Genomic DNA, 20,939 nt, shown 5'->3' with positions numbered 1-20,939 from the left:
GGAAGTGTTACTGCATGGAACATACAAGCAGTTAGCTAATCGACCGACCGACTAAAAAAACTGACTGGACTAAATGGCTGACAACTTGTGGCTGGCTTGACTGGTGGCTGACTGACTGGACTGAATAACTGGATGGACTGAGTGATTGACAGGACTGAATAACTGGATGGACTGAGTCACTGACTGACTGATTGAACTGACGACCGACTCGACTGACTGACTGACTGACTGACTGACTGACTGACTGACTGACTGACTGACTGACTGACTGACTGACTGACTGACTGACTGACTGACTGACTGACTGACTGACTGACTGACTGACTGACTGACAGACTGACTGACTGACTGACTGACTGAGTTTTTTATTGACTGCATTAAATGCCTGACTGATTGGACCGAAGGCTGATGATTGAGTGGAATGAATGACTCACCGAAGTGAATTACTGATCGGATTGACTGTACTGGCAGACTGATCAGACTGACAACTGGGTGCACTGAATGAATGACTGACTCACTGGACTAGCTGGCTGGCTGACTCACTCACTGACTGCCGAACTGACTGACTGGACTGCCTGGCTGACTGACTTGACTAAATGACTGACGGGAAAGAATGACTAATTAAACTGATGGACTCATTGATGGACCGGCTGACTGGACTATGTGACTAGTTGGTCTGCCTGACCGGAATATATAACTGACTGAACTGGCTGATTAGACTAACTGACCAGATTGACTGACTGGGCTGACTGGACTGACTGGCTGGCTGCCTGGTTCCGTGGATTGACCGACTGGACAGAACGACCGGACTGAATGACTGACCGACATAATGTACGAGCTATGTTGGTGGAAAACTCCGAAGGAGCTGAGACAACCTAAGGTTTTCAGCCCACGCTAAAATATAAGTATACAGACGAATCGAAATGCGGCCGACGCGGGCGAAATGGAACCGTCGAGCATATATATACTCACCGGCCGAAAGCTATAGTCACTAAGCCGCCTCGGCGGGCTGACCTTTTTTCTCGGTGGAAAGTTTTGAGCCAACTTAAGCCGCCTGATTTTATCACTTCCGCTGAATATTGCTCACAGCGCATGATAAGGGAGCATTTAATTTAACGGCGCTCTTCCATTATGCACCACTTGGTGCCCGATCCCTGCAGAGTAACTTTGACCGCCGAGACAATGACACCCATCGGGGGAACGACCCAGAGAAGTGGGTCAGCGGTCGCGGTGTAAACAAATGCGGAGTTTTCTGCTGTCAGCGCTTCAGCCTGTGCCGGAAATGGCGCCCTTGCGGAAGGAAGAGAAGCGGATGACGCAGGACACCAAGTGAATGAAACAGTTTACGAGGCATCCGACCGGCTTCAAGAAAGCGCCTAAATTTAGCCCGACGATGCGTTTATTGTTTTTACTTTTTTTTCCAGCGGAAGGATTTGCTGGGTATATTGCACGGAGCTTCTAATGTCCCTTTGTTTTCCCCGGACATCCAGGCTTTATTTATCGTCGACTACGAATCGAAGTCATTGCCAGGCAGCGCGTGTTAAAGCTGCGCGTTTGTGATCGGCGTCTGCATTCTAATAATAATTGGTTTTGGGGGGAAAGGAAATGGCACAGCATCTGTCTCATATATCGTTGAACACCTGAACCGCGCCGTAAGGGTAGGGATAAACGAGGGAGTGAAAGAAGAAAGGAATAAAGAGGTGCCGTAGTGGAGGGCTCCGGAATAATTTTGACCACCTGGGGATCTTTAACGTGCACTGACATCGCACAGCACACGGGCGCCTTAGCGTTTTTCCTCCATAAAACCGCAGCCGCCGCGGTCGGGTTCGAACCCGGGAACTCCGGATCAGTAGTCGAGCACCCTGGCCACTGAGCCACTGCGGCGGGTCGCGTATGCATTCACGAATGGGCATTTCGTTCAACTGCAGCTTTGGAAGGCACTAATTGCTTCATATCTGGGATAATAGTGAGGTTTGAAGTAACTATCCTGGTATGAATGAGATTTATCGACCTGATTTGCGATGTCATATCATTTTAGTTACACCGTTGAATGTTCTAATGCTACAATTTCATAACGCATTACTTATTTTCCTCTGCATGACAATGAACTTGCGCCTTTCAAAGCGCTTCGCTTAACCTTATCAGAGATCTAATTGTATCTTAAGTGCTGCAAAGCTCGAACTGTTATCTCTACATCAAATTTAGATAGAGGGTGCAGTAATCAGTAAATGACTCCGCCTTCCTGCTTACTAAGCAAGCAATCAGTACAGTCGATGCCTGAACACAACTATTAGCACGAGATTAAGAGTTATCAATGCCATAGTAATGTATTCAAGTACTCATTTTTCCCTAATACGATTCTTGACTGGAATAATCTTCCGAATGATGTGGTTCGCGCACCCAATTTTCAAATAGTTATTTAATGATAACTTGATGTTCCTTATGTTATGTTTCCGTTGATACTAATTGGCTGTGAATTCATTTCTTCTTGTTTTCTTATGTTGTGTTACCTTGCTGACATGATCCCAATATCTTCTTTGTGTGTGATAGAATATCCTGTTAATCCCCTTACAGTTATGCCACATGGGTGCTGTAGATACTTGTAATAAATAAATAAATAAATAAATAAATAAATAAATAAATAAATAAATAAATAAATAAATAAATAAATAAATAAATAAATAAATAAATTCACGCTTCAGTTTGCAGTCGAGACACGCGCACACAAAAATTAGCAACTCAAAAGTGGTACAAGCTTTTAAATTTATGCCAGCTGAGCCTGACGGGGGGAGTGGCTCGAAAGTCTTTTAATAGTGCGCACAAGCCTGACAGTTTTTAGCTGCACAACACGCACCAATTCAAGACACTTGAGTAAGACCGAAAATTGGAAAGCATCTGGCCATGAGTTCTTCTTTCACTCCCTCCTTTATCCCTTCCCTTACGGCGCGGTTCAGGTGTCCAACGATATATGAGACAGATACTGCGCCATTTCCTTTCCCCCCAAAACCAATTATATTATATTATATATCTGGCCATGAGTCTGGCTACACTCCGGATGAAGCGGCTAAGGTCACAGCTGGCGGAGCATTTGTTTCTCTGTGATTAAGTTTTCTTGTCTTCTATTCGCCTGGAATCGTAAAACGGGCTTGCGCTTCCTCTCCTAGTCTTACAACCTTTCGTAGCCCGAAATCGTAAAATAGGCTTGGTTTCGGTCTGCGAACAGGGCGAGCAAGTTCACTCGCTCTACGGACCTCTGTGTTACGTGAAACTGCATGACATAAAAGATAAAGAAAAAAAATAAAGGACAAATATACACCATTGCGATAGCAAACTAAAACGCCGTGCCAGACAGCCTGTCACTTTTTCTTGGGTCCGTGAGACGAGCTCGCTCAGTGAACGCTTGGTTTGTTCTGGCATTGCTGTCTCTATATTTGGCCGGGCCAACTCCATTCTTCCTATCGACAGTTTCTGTAGCAGTCGGAAGTGAGACCCTCCTTCGCCCCCCCCCCCCCCCCCCCCCCTCTGTCCTCCCACCATTCCCTGTTCGCATCTATATCAACTGCCAGTATCCGGTTCAGCGGACACTGTTCCCGTTATTTCGTCGTATATAGAACTTGCTTTTATACGTGTATTTCACTGGTTTGCTTTGGGTGAAAATGGGCGGAACACGGGAATCCTTTTGTTCCCACTTTTCCTCCACCCTTGCCATGCTTCCTACTGCAGATGCTTCACCCAGACGCTTGCGCGAACTGAACGAACGAGTAGCTCCTTGGCATGTAGGGAACTGGACATTTGCAAGACCGGACGCTTCCCAATCGCTGCCGACGTCCCGTCATTGCAGTGTTTGTTATCTCCGCCTTGGGCTAAGATTGATTGCAGGGGCGTAAGACTAGAAGGGCGGGCTCTTACAGAAGCCGCCGATGACGTCACGTCAGCGCATCTACAAAGGGCTGGGCTCAGGTCAAAGAGGTCACTGGTGGGCTTTGAGCCTCCAGGGAAGTTTACGTAAGGATACTTCAATTATAAGTGCAGAGATTCACTGGTGTCTTCTTAACAACGCGGGGCATTCTTCTACGTTGTGTCAATTGGAAACAACATGCGAGTGGCATGACGGTATAGGTTGTTAAAGACAGGAACGCAGTAGAGATACAAGCGATAGTTCAGGAGAGGTGCCCTTAAGTTAGCTGTTGGAAAAGGTGGAAATGCGCTGGCGAAAGAACAAAGGAATGTGCTGTAGACGCAGAACTTCACGGAAGCTACGCTCCCGGGTTCCGCACTGTAAAATTTCAAATACGAAGGAAAGCGAAGTCATCGAGGTATTGACTCGAAGGAATAACCTCACGCTGTTAGGCGCAGAAATTTTATTAGCACGTTTATCGAACGTCTCTGCATGTACACTTTGACGACGGCTGTCGCAGTTCAGGAGAAGAGAAAACTGGGTAGAAAATATCTGTGAAGAAAGGGTTGTTACGATGCTAGTTTCCGCCAGTAAATGCATATTTCAGGATCGATACGAAAAGGGGATCGATATTTTTTCTCGAAAGGCGGTCTTTCTGCGCTCGGTTTGTTTCAAGAAGGAAAAATTAAAAGAACCCGGCGTTTTTTAAGCGCATCGGTATTTGTGTATGCTTCAACCGAGAATACTACACACTAACTCCCTACCTTAATCTATATAAAGAGCACAATAAGTTTTGCCTAATCGCGTTTTTTAAATATTTGTCAGAAATATTAAAGCTTGAATTTCGAACTTTGTGCCGTTAATGTTGCTAGTTTAGTTTCTTTTGGTTAGGCTTCAGGTCATAGCACTGAAAGCCTTATCGGGGGAAAAAAATGAGCCGATGGTGAGACAGCGATCGAATATAGAGCGTTAACAGGCCTAACATAGGTTGGCGGAATCCCTGCCGCGAGCTAGACTAATTCAACTAGTAAGTTTATGTTGCGCGAAACGCGAAATCGTATGCCACCAGCACGAACAGTCAGCAACAAACGGTTGAGCCGCAAATTTCATATGCAGATTAGTCAAGCGTGAAATTAGAGGTACATATGTCACCGGTTCGAATCCCTGCCGCGAGCTGTGCTCTAACTTAACTAAGAAATTTATGCTGCACAAAACGCTAAATCGCATGACACATCCGAGACATTCTTCGGCAGACGGTTGGCCCACAAATTTTAAACGAATGTCGAGACTAAGTGGCACGACTTTTACACCTGACAGACAGTGATATATACCGTATACCGGACCGACAGATTTCGCGGAGAACGGAAGGACGGACAACGAGATATTCAAACCGGAAGAAGAGGGGCCGTCACTTTCTAAAAACTGTGTGATCGTCAGAAACAGGGGAACAGTATGGTGTATATCATTAGAGAGAGTATAAAATTCGCAGGGTCACCGAATTACCCTATGTGTTGGCAATGCGGTAGCATTAGAAGCTGTTAATGCCTTTACCGAAAGTCACTTTCGGTCTGATAACGTGTCTTTCCTCCAGCCAAAACGAATTCTCCGCTTTGCTGACGTCACTTTCCTGCAGCCAATGGGAATTAGCCGTTGTAGTGACGTAGTTCCCTCCAGCCTATAGGCGAATTTTATTACCGACACATTATAGAACGTTAACTCTACTGGTCACGTGTCGAGCCTCCGAGTTATGCTGATTCCACGGATAGAATCCAAGATGACGGCCTCCATATATAGCAACGCAAATCGTAACCCAGTGGCTTAAAGTAGTAAGTAGATGGCAGCTTGATGCCCGAGCACCACAACTCGACACTAATAAGACGTCATCAATGGCATAATTGCTATAACCCATATACTCATAGCAACTACGAAGTAATGGGTGATTAGTAATTAGTTCATTTGTTATTAATTGTAATTAGTTAATAATATAAAGCAAAATTAAAAGATAAAAAGTTATAAATGAAAACAAAAACGAGATAAGAAGTTTAAGAAAAACTAAAAAGTTAAAGAAAGAACAAAAATAAATACTAAAAACACAAAACTAAACATTAAGTCAACAAAAAATTAATAATGATGGAATAAAATGAATAGAAATGCAATGCCTACAGGCGAAGTGAAAAAAACCCGCGTTCTAGAAAGTACCATGCCTTCGCATTTTTGCGCGTAAGCAGACTTGAGTGCCCTCAAGACTTTTTCACATAGGTTCTGCATTCCGTCAAACCCTGCTCATAAGAAGTAACATCTGATAAAGTTAAACAAATATGTTGGGTCCTTTGTATTGTCGGTTTTTTTTTACTTTTTGGCTTACAAACAGTACATTTAAAAAAATTGTCTTCATATGTCTTTCAGTATACAAAAAAAGTATGTTCTATCATGCGTCCGCGACGGGCACGCGCCGCCTCAAGTCCGGGGAATACGAGCCGCAAACACCATCCTCAACGTACTCGCGGGGGACGCGGAGTAGGTTTAGTGTGGCGTGCGGGTCCTGACTGGAGAAGGTGCTCTTCACTCTTTCTACTGTACATGCTTCCTTTACGTAGGAGCGCTCTCGGGCATGTGCAGGGACGAATGCGAAGCCTATGTCATTTTAGAAATAGCGATGCCTCACTTGCTGGACAAACGAAACTCGAGCTATACAGGCCTGGTGGGAAGTCCCGCAAATGATTAATTATTACTTCCCTTTCCCACGTTTGTTTGTGATAGTCTTTAGATATGCCTTTCAATAGTATGGCTGTCGCTTCGAAGACGTATTTTTTCATCCTGAGAATGCTATCAATTGAAAGGAAGACTCTCGAAGAATTCGGAACAGGGAAAAATGCATCGCTTCTCTAAGCCAAGATCTTGCCAGCGCAGTAATAAGGGGCTCCCTGTTGGGTTTAGTGCCATCATTTTTCTTAGCTTTTTTTTCACCAATATACGACATGCCCGCATCCACACCAGCCCGCAGCGTCGCCTCAACGTCGAGCCTCTGTAGCCCCTCCCAAAGAGAATGTCGTCCTTACTAGGATGCCTCGATGCAGCATCCTTTGGAAACTTGCTTCGTACTGAAGGCCGCTTTTTTATACTAAAATGAGCAATGCGGAATTACGCCGCGCTATGCCGGCGAGGGAGATCAAAAGCTGAGCATCCGGGATACCCTTACATCAAGCTGATACCCTCACAAATCAACGATAGCCTTTGCAATGGATAGCCTTTGTTACAATAGCCTTACATGGAAGTGTGGAAAGGAAACTGAGCGTCGCAACGCGCTGAAGTTGAAACAATGACCGCGTTTACAGTTGAGAAAATGATCTTGGCTCCAAAGCCGTAAATAAGTTGCTTCGGAAGCAGGATAATGCTGGTGGCTCGCACTCAACCAGTAACGTGGAGATAGCCATGTAACATTGAAGATAACAGACATGAAAGGCATGCCTATGCCAAGAACGAGCACAGGCACTTGAATCGTGATGAGCAGCCATGAAAAAGCGGGAACTTGGTGCTCTTGTAGCATATGCTGAAGAGTGCCATGTGTGCATGTATAAATTTGTTGTTTCTACGAAACACCCTTGTAGCACATTTTCCGTTGTTTTTCACTCTTCCTTTCTCCGCCGGTATGGCATTTGGTTATAATTTATAGGAAAATTTAGTTTCAAAGGAGCAATGCGGGCAGTGAGCTACTATGCGGAGAAGAAATTCAGTTTAATTAACACGAGCTCTGGTTCTTCAACGTGCACCAAAGTCTCAGGACACGTGCGAGCGTTTCTGAATCTCACGCCCATCGAAATGCGGCCGTCGGGCCCGGAATCGAACCAGATACCTCCTGCCCAGCAGTCGAACTCAACGACCGGTGGGGCACCGCGGCAGGTTCCTCTTCTAAAGCTTTCGTCATTACATTTTTAATGCGCTAGAGTAAAAGACCCCGTTCACCAGAAGATCCGGTGCCGTCGTTGTGAGCGAGAAATCACGGGTATGACTCTGGCAGGTGGTCTCCAGAGAGCAACCTGAGCGGCACTGTGGGCCGCCTAGGACACGTGACCTTGCGGCGTCTTCACTACCTGCCTACCGGAGAGTAAACAAACTGCCCACCGTGGCAGGTGGCCGTTGAATGATTGGCCGCTCATGAAGAAAAAACCTGATCAGCTGATAGTCCAGTCGTCGTGGCGTGGACACTCCTACTCTTGTCCCTTGTCTTTTGTGACTGGTTTTTTTTCCAAGTTACTATGAACCAACTGGCCCGCATTTCAACCTTTCTGAAAAACCTGGGTCGCACAACGCCCACCGCTGGGAGCACCTGCCACCGCAGGGCAGTGGCACATCGCTTAACCGCTGCACCACTTGCGCCAGGAGGGGTGTGAGAACTCCCAATGATCTATGAATGTGAAGTAGAGAATGACCTTCCGCATATCTGGAAACTAACCCACTACGCTATCACGTCATACCCTTAAGGCGGAGCTTAAGTGTCTCCTTCAATTTTTTTTTTCAGAGCAGTTTACCAGCAGCAGCCAGTTACACTCTAAACAGAAAGGCGTAAAAAGAGTGTAAGCTGTCCTTCAGCGCACGCCATTTTATAAAAGCGAGTGCGCTAAAGACAGTTTGCCCTCTTTCTAATCCCATATAGACATATTTGTCCTTAGAGTGTCATTTATTTTTCATTACACACTGCGGCCCCGATACGGCCATCGCTTAAGTTCTTTTTCCCTTGCAGACTCGACATATACTCCATAAACATATGCTTGATTTGATTTATGATTTACGGGGGTTTAACGTCCTAAAGCGACTAAGGCTATGAGGGGCGCCGTAGTGAAGGGCTCCGGAAATTTCGACCACCTGGGGTTCTTTAAAGTGCACTGACATCGCACAGTGCACGGGCCTCTCGAATTTCGCCTCCACCGAAATTCGACCGCCGAGGCCGGGATCGAACCCGCGTCTTTTGGGTCAGCAGTCGGGCGCCATAACCACTGAGCCAGCGCGGCGGCTTCATATACATATGCATATACATATCGATATGCATATACATATACATATGCAGACACACCATATATTAACAAAAGCGGATGCGTCTTATACCCTCGCAACAGCGAGAATAAGGGAGTTTCTAGTTGGACAACATCGACTCGACGACTGGCTGTGCCTGCTGTCTCCCTTAGACGTCTCTACCAAACTTGACAGCCGCACTTTGCGCGGACGTTGCGCGTCTGTGCGCAGACAAATGTGCGCCGTTTGTCGGAGAAGGTTTCCGGCGACCCGAATTCGCTGACATCTTCTCATAACGCAAACATGTTTAGTCAGAGCTAACAGTGCCCGAAGACAGAGATTGGTGGGCGTGGGACGCAGATGATCGATACTCGCATGGATGTAGAGTCGCAGCTGCGCTACTATATCAGAGAGAAAGCTCGTTGACATCGCTTTTGTTAAGAATGGATTTGCCAGTGAGACTTCGTCGCTTCACGAGCAGTGAAACGCGCTTTATTTGCATTTGCTGAAGAAGCGACGACTTATCGATTCCCCAGAAGCAGTTTTCTTGTGTGTTTTTGCGTCGTCACCCATACTTTCACGGATTCATGGGAAGAAAAATAAATACTTTGCAGTCGCCACTCACGGCATCTGTATTTCCAGGAGCAATATTTCCAGGAGCAAAGGGGAACCTTATAGACTGCCATGTCTGAGACCATGATTTACTGAAGGCGCCAAAAAAACAAAAATAAATCATTTGGGTCCGGTGTCGGATCTCTTCCGCTGTCGCAAGAAGGGAATGAGGAAATGTGGACTTTCCGCTTCCTGTAACATGACTCTGTTATGAAATTTATTTTGCTCGCCAGATTATCAATACCGCCGGCAACGTTCTAGCTTTGGGAAGTGGGCGGTTTCTAAACTGACTCCTGTCTGGAAGCACGCCAACGGGATTACTGCCTCAAAAGAGGCGGGGCCTTTGAAAAAGCAGCGGTACGGGCCTGGATGCCGCCAACGCTTTTTGCAAGGGACACCAGTAAAGCTTATTACTGGCTCAGATTTTTTTTTCCTTTTCGAATAGTATACCTAATGCCATAGAAGATAAGTGAAATGGGATTGAAATGAATGGCGGGAAAATGAACTGGCGGCAGTTTAAAAAAATATGGAGGGATTGGAAAGAGTTAGGCACGCAGACAAGTTTGGTGCTAATAAGCACACGAATTGCGAGTGTAGGCGTTACCTGTTAGTTGCAGGCGGAAGCGGGTGTCATAATTCCAGCAAAGCCAAACCAAGCCAAGCAAGCCTTCCAAAGAACCCGGCCGGGGGCCGCTGTGTTACAGGGGATGTCTGCAGTAGGTGCGGCAAAGTAGTTTCGGAGTTAATAATAACATAAAGTTGGGCTAGTTCGTGTAAACTCATACTTACCAGCGCAAAAAACGAGGACAAAACCGAACGAGGAGACACAGCACAAGCGCTGACTATCAACTGAATTTTTATTCACAGAAAGGAAGCTTTATAGGCGTAAGAAAACAAAAAAAGGAAACGCAACAACCGATTTTTACGCTTGCAAAAAAACCAATGACATTTCATTCCTGAGTAATATAGGAACACAACAACAACAGGAAAACGAAAGCAATCGCATCAGGCCAAGCCCCCGTACTGTCTCTGCTCGCACTCGAGAAACTGCGCAGAAAAGGTACTTCCTTATCCTGCAGGCTGACCGACGGGGATGCGGCACACGCGCCTGCCTCTTTTTTTTTTAACCAAGTAAGCTTCTATCAGCTCCCGGCATGCCTTATCACTGTGCCTGAACAAGATACTTGTCCTGTCCGGGTGAGGAAAGCAATCTTTGCAACCCCTACACAGTGCAATGCGAGGTTGGAGGCCACAGCACCTTTCAATGATCTGCGGTGTTCCTCTAGACGCTCATTGATACATCGACCAGACTGGCCGATGTAATTCTTACCACATGAAAGCGGAACGCGATACACAACGCCTTTGTCACAATTTGTGAGCCTCTTTCTGTGGGCTATCGTGCAATTACTCTTTGCGCGGTCGCCGCCATGCTCAAGCTTTTTGCGCGCATCACTGCACACACCACCGAGCTTGTTCTTCGCGGTGAAAACAACTTTTGCCCCGTACCTCGCCCCCCACTTTCTTTAGGCGATGCGAAATGCCGTGGACGCAGGGAATTCCTGCCATGCGTTTTTCCGCGCCGTTCTCTTTCACGATGACCCCGGACCTTCCTGTCCTGGCCAAGGTCATTTCAGTGACTCTAGCCAGAGTCTGATCAGGAAAACCTGCTTCCTTTAGCCTGCGCATTTGTCCCAGGAAGCTTGCTAAACCTTGTGGCAGCAGCATTTCGAGAAGGAGGCTTTTAGGCAAGAAGTAGCAATGCCGGCCTTTACCAATTTCGAATGACCAGAACTGTGATTGAGGAGGGGCTTTTTCGTTCTTGGGCTATACTCCCAGCACACTCCACTCGCGCGGCAATCAATCCTCAAGTCTGGGAACTGGACGGAGCCTGACTGCGGTAATTGAGATGTGAACTGCAGACCGTCGCCCTTTTCCTTGAATATCTTGACGACGCCCAGGATAACCGTGAAGATATTCACTTAGACTTTTATTAGCCAGGAGAGCGGTAGGCAAAAGATAGACAAGTGGCGCAAAACCCGAGTCCTATTCTCACCGTGTATCGAGCGTCTTCAGTTCAGCTTTTCATTTCTCAGAAAAAGCATGTAGACTCCAAAAGGGTGTGCTGTCGGGATAGTTGGTGTTGCATTATGTTAAGAGATTAGGGCAAAAAACAGACAGCGGAGGAGATACATAGGGCGATTAACAGGCGCTATACTATCAACCGTTTTATTTCGGTGCAATGCAGATAATATAAAAGAAAACATGAGCATGCGCACTGATGACGGACATTGCAGTGTAAGCACGTGTAGGTCTCGATTTGATAACGCGAATTAGCTGGGCAGGAGTGTCAATGTAAACGCTTGGCTTCTTTTAGAGGCCTTCCACATCAAAAAGCTGCCTCTCTGATTGCTGCGCGAGTGACACTTCTTTGCAGATTTATGATTCGGAATGCCTTTATATCAACTCATTTATGCCACATCAAACTGCGGTTGAGTGATGTGTGTGTCTGTACTGACCGCTGTCTTTGCTTATTCTGATACTTTTCTTTACATTCTCTGCGTTGCACCGCAATAAAACGGTTGCTAGTAGCGCTTGATAATCGCCATATGTGTCTCCACCTTTGTCCGTTGTCTCAGTTTTTTTTGCTAATAGATAGATAGATAAATTTAATGAAACGAAGGCAGGGAGGTCGGCCAGAAAGATTGAGATCAGGCCTGCTACTCTGCACTGGGGAAGGGGAGGAGGAGAAGAAAGAGGGTCGTGATGGGTGACGATGTGACGTGAAGGGAGATGGGAGTATGTTCACGCACATCTGATGGCATCACAACCGCGAGTCGAGGCCCGTGTCACTCAAAAAACGCGAGAACGCCCGCGTTGCCTGGGCTGCTTGCCAACGCTGCAGCCAAGCGCCCAGCAGTAAGTCCTCAGAGAGCGGCCCGTTCAGTGCCACAAATGCAACAAGATTGGACACACAAGTGCTGTTTGCAGAAACGAGGTATATCTTGCCGGAGACGCGGTGGGAAGCACCAGCATGACACTTGTCAAACGGAGACTATTAAGTGCGCCAACTGCTCGGGTGCCCCATGAATCGACGGCTAAAAACTGTCCAAAATGAAGAGCGAAAGAATACTGTACAAAATAGTGAAAGACAATTCAACGCATCAAGAAGTGGCTGCGTCTATTTGTAGACGCAAGCGTCGCTTTCGACGTAGACGCCCGGAGTAGCAAATCGAGCCTAGTTCAGATAAGCCAACATCGCAGCTAGCGTCAACTCAGTTGACACAGCAGCATGAGCCTAAAAAACATGTTACACCTGCTGCAGTGACACAAGTCGTCGCAAAGGCTCAGTCAAATGCGGTTGTAATATCGACCTTCCCTGAAGTTGAACGGCCTGCTCTACCATCAAAATCCGACACCGTGGCACACCCCACTTGGGTTGCAACTGCAGCTGATAACATCGACAAGCCCGAAAATCAGCAAGTGAAAGATATGCTGAAACAACTTGTTAATTCATGCGGGTGCTGCTTTCTTTCTTTTATGAGCACTCCAACAGCACATATTGTTGGTCTTCTTTTGGATGCACTTGAGCCGCTCTTGGCGGTGTTGCATTAACTCACTACGGTGCGACAAACAAACAACTCTTTTGTGACAGTGACAATTCTGGGCAGGAGTGTCAATGTAAAGGCTAGGCTTCTTACAGAGGCCCTCCGTATCAAAAAGCAGCTGCGCAAGTGACACTTCTTTGCAGATTTATGACTCTGAATGCCTTTATCTCAATTCCGTTTCGCCACATCAAACTGCGGTTGCGTGATAACTTGCCCTTGCAAGCTGTGTTGGAAAAGTTACGGAGCGAATGGTGTTGGTGAGGCTTGAGTGGTATCTAGGGAGCAATTCCCTTTACCCGGACATAATGACCGGGTTTCGGCGTGGACATGGCAAACACTAGTCAGTCTTTCCTTTAGCATATGGATGTGCCTCGACCAAGACAAACCACGGTCAACAATAATGCCCAAGAATCTGTGGTGCGAGACAATGTATCTCCGCTCCGTGTGGCGTTATCGGGCAGCGGAAAACAGATTTGCGTGTGAATGCGACCGCTGCACACTTTTCCGGTGCTAAGAATATTTCTTTAAGCAGGGCATGTAGACGTTCGTTCGCTAAAATCTGTCACAAGCAGCGCGACACCAGAGATGAACCTTCATATTATGCATAAGACTAAAATCTCACCACAAAAGAAAATTATCTTTTGTCTCAAAAGCGCAATCAAAAAGTAATTAGCGAAAACTGTTTAAAATTTGTTGCGAACAAGTTTTTGATGTTTATGATGTTCATATATTTTTGCGTTTATAAGTTTGACTCATTAACAGTCGCAGATTTGTTTCGGGCCATTTTGCAGGAGCAAGAATTTTGTTGACCCCGTATCATACGCACCCCCCCCCCCCCCGCTACATTCCCCAAACCGTGTAACGCATCGAAACGAGTATTTAGGTCTTTATTTTTTTCTCTTTTGCAGCTTCGTCAGATAACCGTGTTCGGGGACGCCGTGCGGTGCGACCACGAGGGGACGCCGTCACGAGGAGGCGCAAACAACAACCGGTCCGACGAAGCGCTGTGCGGCGCAGCGCTGAAGGAAACGCCCAACCTGAGTGAACCGGCCCAGTGTCCCCACATCGACGCAGGTCTGCACCAGCCGAGCCCACAGCGGACACCGACAGGCTACAGACAGAACGGGCTCGCGCACGACAACAACCAGGACGCCATCTTGGGCCATAACGGAACTCACTACAAGAAGAACAAGAGGCACAGCGATACCCACGACGGGGTGAGGTCAACCATGCTGGGCAACGGACACATCAAGGAGTTGGGACACCTCAGGACAGACCACGGGAGGAAAAGTAGCGAGAGTTCTCAAGGAGGCCGCCGGGTGCACCGTTGCAACAGCGACTGTTCCCACTGCTTCCCGCTACACCTGAGCCACCATCACAGCCAGCAGCACAAGCGCGAAGTGCGCACCGCCAAGGCTTTGCTGTCTATCGTGCTATTCTTCATGATTTGCTGGTTCCCACTGTACACACTCAACTGCGTCAAGGCCTTCTGCCTCGACTGCGACCCGCCGCACTGGCTCTTCGACTTCCTCATCATACTGTCGCACGCCAACTCGGCCCTGAACCCGCTGCTGTACGCGTACCGCATGAGCGACTTCCGCGACGCCTTCAGGAGGCTGCTAAGGTGCAAGTCGCCGGCGCCCCTGGCCGACTTCTTGCTCTTCTACCGCAACGCCGGCACACCGCCCGTCCATCGGGCCTCGGACGGTAACTGTCACCGGGTCGTTGTCGGCGAGAGCGCTCCGCCGGTGCTTTGAGGGAGTGCGGAAGACTTCTACCAAAAAAGTGCGCGTTTCCGTGAACTCCTGTTACCCGAACCTTGAGCCTTGAGGGCATCGGGCAATGGCCAAGAACTGGCACGGTGCACAGTGCAGGCAACCCTTGACAGAGTGCTGTGGCTCGTAAAGACAAAATTCGTGAGAACTGGACAAACAAACACAGCGCTGTGTTCGTCGATTTCTCGCGTGGTTGTTAACACCTCGTCAATATCTACGACTGCCAAGTGGCCCAAGAATCACCTCAGCTGAAACCATGACAGGCTGGCAGCCGTAACATTTTCTTCTGACCAGCCGAGAGTTTACAGCGTGTTCGTAGTTGTGTCATCAAGCTGTAGAACGACCATTTAACATCATGAGTTAAGGCGTGCGTGGGTTCTTGAATCCATATTCAGCTCTCGAGTAACGAGGGTAAACCCGTCACTGATCCTAAGACTTTTGAAGAACGATGATGTGCCGCTTTACCAGCGACAACCGAGTGTATAAAAGAAGTGATCCGAGGTTGTGCCGTTGGAACGTGCGGGAACCAGCATAAACATGCAACATTCCCGCGTGGTATTTCTGTGCCATTGCTTGTGGATATACGCCGGTATCTGTGTACATCTTTCAGAACAGGCTCTACTTACGGCTTTTAAATGAGTGGTTGAATTATATTCCGCTAATACGTGTATGATGTGAGTATCGTTTATGCGTGGTGCGTGCTTGTGTGCACTAAAGAATGCTGCTTGAAATAACTGTCTATTGTACGAAGACATGTAGAAAGACAGATGCTGATGTGTGACGAATGGGCACCCAAGAACGGTTGAGATATGTAGTCAGTTATTTTTCATGTTCTTAGCCATATGGCTCGTGTAATACGTCACTTTAAATGATGTATTTGTCACGAAAAACTACAGGTGTTAATGTCTGAGTATGCGTATATGTCAGCGCATGTTACTGTGTTATCAGTGTTATTTGTTTGTAACTACCTTGTTCTAGACTGAAAACGGCGCGAAAAACGGGACAAGTGCTGTGTGTGTTGCTTCTCTCTATCTTGTCTTGTTTTTCGCTCCGTTTTCAGTCTTGAATCATTAACCAAGTGGCCCAACAATCCTCCATTTTACCTTGTTCTATAATGAGAACTTTGGCAGGTGGCGATTACTGTTGCCATGGAGACACAAACGGGTGCAAAACAGACCAAAGCAAGAATTTGAAAGAAGGCATGGAAATAAGAGCAGTTTTTATACAGGAAAATTGAAGTGTTCAAACTATATAGCTCGAAAGCTAAAAGATGTTTTAACCTTGCAAAAATTTTCGTTCAGGTGATTGTGATAGAATTCAAAATGACCATAAACCTACGACCATCTGGAAAAATAGCAATCACTATTTTGATCACTTTTAATTTCTCCTGCTACATGACGATCGTGTGCTCATTGTCTTATCTACGTATCTAAGAACTTCACGGCACTTTGCAGATCATGCATTTGTGCAATATTAAATCATTAACTATACGCTCATCATCTATGTCGTCACATACCGCCTGTGTACGTACGTCAGTGTCAGGGCACACTTCATAACGTTGATCTCTCACATGTTTTTTTTTTTCGTTTGCAACCTCGGACACAATTATGCCAATAACGTACGGGTACCACATTGTTGACATCTCTTTTATGTCTCCCATCATAGCTTGATAGTGATGCATAATCGTGCAACCCTTCTTGCTGTTATTAAATGTTCATATGTGTCACTCAGTTACTTAACGAGTCACAGAAATTACGCGAGAAAACAAAAAGAACACCAAATAATTCCAAAGTAATTTATACAATATGTCAATTTTTATAAAGTTTGTGTTTTGTTGCTGTCACACTGGCTATGCTGCCTTCTTGCGTTCCAATTAAAGCTCTCATCATGTCCTCAGTGCCATTTGTTAATTCATTCGAAGGAGGGATGATCACAGCAACGTAAGTACGCCTATCAGTTTGTTTTGCCTTGTTCTGAATAAACATGTTCGGTGGTTAAGAAAATAATTACGTCATTTTGTTGCACGCTACTTTGACACGCCGCCTTAATAGCAAGGTTCTGCCTTGTAACAGCTCTCGCCAAAGCAGGCTGGTGATGTCTGAGCTATGACATGAAAACAAGACTTTGGCATAAAACAGACAGCCAGAACAAATCATGAAACTAACAAAGACGGCGAAGGAAAGAATAATCAAACATGACACATGCTTTAATAGCAGTTAAATCTGATATTGTATATTTATAGAACACCCTTGCTAATAGATCCCACGTTGTCCTGCGCTATAATAACGTCGCAGATAGGTTCATCAGAAATCTTGCTATATGTTAAAGATAGTTACTTTCCGATATAATTATTTCTGCGCCGTATGAGTGCTTATCTACTTCCTATATTCCAACGTACCTTCGGAACGTCTAAATTCCTAAAGACGCTGTAACAAGTCATTCCGTTAAAATTCTCAGGTAAAAAAATGCACAAACGACCAATGCGATTCTTGCGGCAGAGTATGCGTTAGCACGAGTTAGCGTTAGCATTAGTTAGCATAAGACATCTCCTCACCTCTTATATCCTGGCAGTGAAGTGCACACAGGCGTCTTCTGTTGATGCGTACGAGCACCACCAACCTTTGTCGACTGCAGTTCAGGAATGCACACATGCGGAATAGTTCCAATCGGTTGTCAAATCCGAAGCCCTTCTGCTTAGTTGATAAAATTCCGTCCAAAATCCTCTTACGTGGTGTTTATGATTCTTTCAAATCTTTGGAGAGTCGGAAAATGGGCTAAACTGCGCCCCACAAGAAGGCAGGACGCATTAGTAGAGAACAGAACTGACAGCGCTGGGCGCACTGGTTACGTGTCATCATGGCCGTGCGCTGTTGAATTACGCATCATCGTGTAACATTCCAGGATCATCGGTGTAGGTACAGACACGCTGACGTCTGGGCTGACTGTGGCCTTTCACGGCCCTGACTGGAGCGGAACAAGAAAGACGACGGCAAACCTAGCATCGCACCCAATCGCGTAACCGTGTGCGTCTTTTGATTTTTTCCTGAGTCAGAGTCTCTTTTTGGCGCTGTAAGCCCAGTCCGCAAATCAATTATCATGCACTTTGGGACTGTATAGATAACATGCCCCGAGCAGCGACCACCAACGGCAAACTTGTGATAAATAAAATGTAACGAGTATCCATAGCCACCCAGGGAGAGCAGTATCCAAGAAGCAAGGTGACGAAGGGTTGTGTATTTAGTTAAGCAGTCTTTCTTTGACCACGCCGCAATCGTGATTAGGCAGTGACAAAACACTTGTGAAACGATGAAGGACAGGACATGGAAAAAAAATAACAACCACAATGAACGCTGACCAACAACTGACGATTACTTGCAAAAGGCTTCGGACTTTGCGGGTAACAACTCACAGAAGGGAAGCAACAATTACCGCGTGTGCATGTCGGTCATCCCTTGGTTGAGATAATAGCCTGCTCCTTCGAGATTGCGACACAAGTTGGTGTACAGCGATGCCTACTTAGGCATCCGTCCTCGTACGTCCGTAGCGAAAAGCGTCAGAAATGAATTTTTTGTTGGTTTTTGTCTAAGGCTTCTACGCGCCAGTATAGCGTCGAAAGTGTAACGGGCTTGCAACGTCTGCACTGATCAGTCAAGACTACTGGGCCTAATAACGCCTGTGCATGACCGTGCAGTTCCAGCCTGTTTGACTGATCGGTTGATCGATTTATTGATTGACAGGTACGTTGTTTTTTGCGCGTTCCGAAACAACATTGTAGGCTTGCCGTGTGTATAGCGGAAGCTGCAGACTAATTTCACCAACGGGTTGTTTTAAGTGTAAATAAACCTCATTACAAGAGCGTTTTTGCAAATAAGGGCGACATATACAGGGTGATTTTTTAACGTTAAATGTCTTCTCTACACAAACATCAGACATTTGTATCCCACTTCGCGTCTTAGCGATGGCGACCTTGGCCGCTTGTGCTGTCTTCGGTGAGGCTGCCTGGGGAAGACACCTGTTAGACACCAGCAACATTACCACTTCCGTCGTTAGTGTTTACCCAGGAATCCTGTCTCCGGGGTAGAGCTGCTTGCCGATTCCGGCATTGGGCTGTTTAAACTAAGCAGCATCTTCTAGTCCACACCGCTACATGTAACAATGTTTTAATGCAGGCGCATGCGTCAATGAAACGTCGTAAAAAAGCTAAAGTGATCTAAAGTATCTAAGGCTACACAAGACATATATAAGAAATACTTTATTTGCTCGAGAACAAGGTGTACTTCCCTGAACTCTGCACATTTCTATGAATTTTTGTGTGAAATGCGTGTGCTCTGCCCTTCGAGAAGAGCCGTTACTTTTTTGCTGAGTTTTTGTTTTCAGGCTGGAATCGAGGCTTTCAACTAAGCTATCATAGTATGCAAAATGGAATGACTATGTTGAACAAAAAATAAATAAACAAATATAAATTAATCAATCAATAAATCAAGATCTATCAATAAATTGTGTTACGGTATGTAAGGATGAACGAATGCTTTTTGCTACAGCGCAAGGTTTGTACTGCTTGAAGTTGTACGTGCTTGCACGGAGCATTTTGTGGTGGTCTTTGCTACACGGGGCTGATTCATCTAGAATTATTTTTCGACATCCAGTATATCCGCACGAAATCTTGTTAAGTCTTCAGCTCAAGTGTACCAGGCATCCTGAAACGAATGTAAAACATCCTGCAAGTTGTCTAGTAGCCCAAAATTGACGGAGTATTGGATCAGTATCTATGCGCATTGCCCTATCTTGGAAGTAAGTGACAGGGTATATCCTATAGATGTTCGGAAAAAATACTTGTCGTCGTTTCACAGTTGCCCTTCGCGCCTAGCTAGCTGTCATAACGATGTTTTTGGATGTTTCGTCAAGATATAATCTAGATGTGTAACAGACGTAGCTGCGTTCGGTGGGTTGAACGCTGGACAATTTATCGACTGCACACCTGTCGTTTGACACGGAAGTCTGAAATGAATACGCTCGCTCTGGAGTGCTCTAAACGCCTTTAATAAACTAATCACCTCTTGCATCGTACGAATCTCGATCGTTATTACGCGATAGCGTATGCAGCTCGTTCGGTCGGAAAGCCGTCGGCGTAGCAGTAGCGCCGCGTGTCGGAAATTTGTGGTTCTAGTGATTGATGATTGATTGGTGTGTGACAGACAACGAAGTGTTCAGCTGAAGTTAAGGACAACACAACCAGCTATGGAAAGAAAAATGATAAGTGTAATGTTAAGAGACCGGAAGCGGGCACAGTGGGTGAGGGAACAAAGGCGGGCTAATGACATCTCAGTCGAAATCAAGAAGAAGAAATGGGCTTGGGCAGGGCATGTAATGTGAAGGCAAGATAACCGCTGGTCCTTAAGGGTAACGGAGTGGATTCCAAGAGAAGGCAAGCGTAGCAAGAGGCGGCAGAAAGTTAGGTGAGCGGATGCGATCAAGAAGTTTGCGGGCATACGGTGGGCGCAGCTGGCAAAGGACAGGGTTAATTGGAGGAACATTGGAGAGGCCTTTGCTCTGCAGTGGGCATAGTCAGGCTGATTACGATGATGATGATGAAATAACTGATTAATTAAAGAAATGAAAAAGTGAAAAAAGGGTGCTTCAAAGGTGTCAAGATGCTCAGATTAAAAAGCCAATGCTTTATGCTGCTAATTGAGAAAATTTACAGAGTGTAATTAATCAATAATTGAAACAATTGAAAAATGAGTTCAAAGGTGTCAAACTGCTCAGAATGGAAAGCCAATGTTGACTGGTGCTAAGTATCAGTGTATATCATCGTCCTAATAAAAAAAATCTTATAAACAAAATTCTAAACAGTCACATCAGCATCAGATGACGCACCAAACAGCGTACGCTATCGCGTCGGCTCATAAGTGCAGCATAGGAGTCCTCCAACGCTTTTTTTTTATTTTACGAACAGCGCTGTAAAGACAGAAGCCTTCCTTTCGAAGTCAAGCTCGTTGCGTAGAACAGCTGTCTAGAATAAACAAGCCGTCAGACGAG

At 46.1% G+C, this 20,939-nt stretch overlaps 1 protein-coding gene across 1 annotated transcript in view; it reads left to right on the top strand.

Annotated features, from left to right (window-relative positions):
• AdoR (Adenosine receptor) overlaps positions 1-16,792 on the top strand; it is a 113,395-nt gene extending 96,603 nt beyond the window's left edge. The window contains exon 2 of the mRNA XM_077654012.1: positions 14,034-16,792. Coding sequence (XP_077510138.1) covers positions 14,034-14,882 — 849 coding nt within the window. The 3' untranslated portion in view covers positions 14,883-16,792. The remainder of the gene's footprint in view (positions 1-14,033) is intronic.
• Positions 16,793-20,939: the final 4,147 nt, after the last annotated feature.

This window comes from Amblyomma americanum, chromosome 2, assembly GCF_052857255.1.
Source record: "Amblyomma americanum isolate KBUSLIRL-KWMA chromosome 2, ASM5285725v1, whole genome shotgun sequence".
Classification (NCBI taxonomy): domain Eukaryota; kingdom Metazoa; phylum Arthropoda; class Arachnida; order Ixodida; family Ixodidae; genus Amblyomma; species Amblyomma americanum.
The sequence above is the reverse complement of the archived record's forward strand: the minus strand, read 5'-3'. Positions and strand labels throughout refer to the sequence as shown.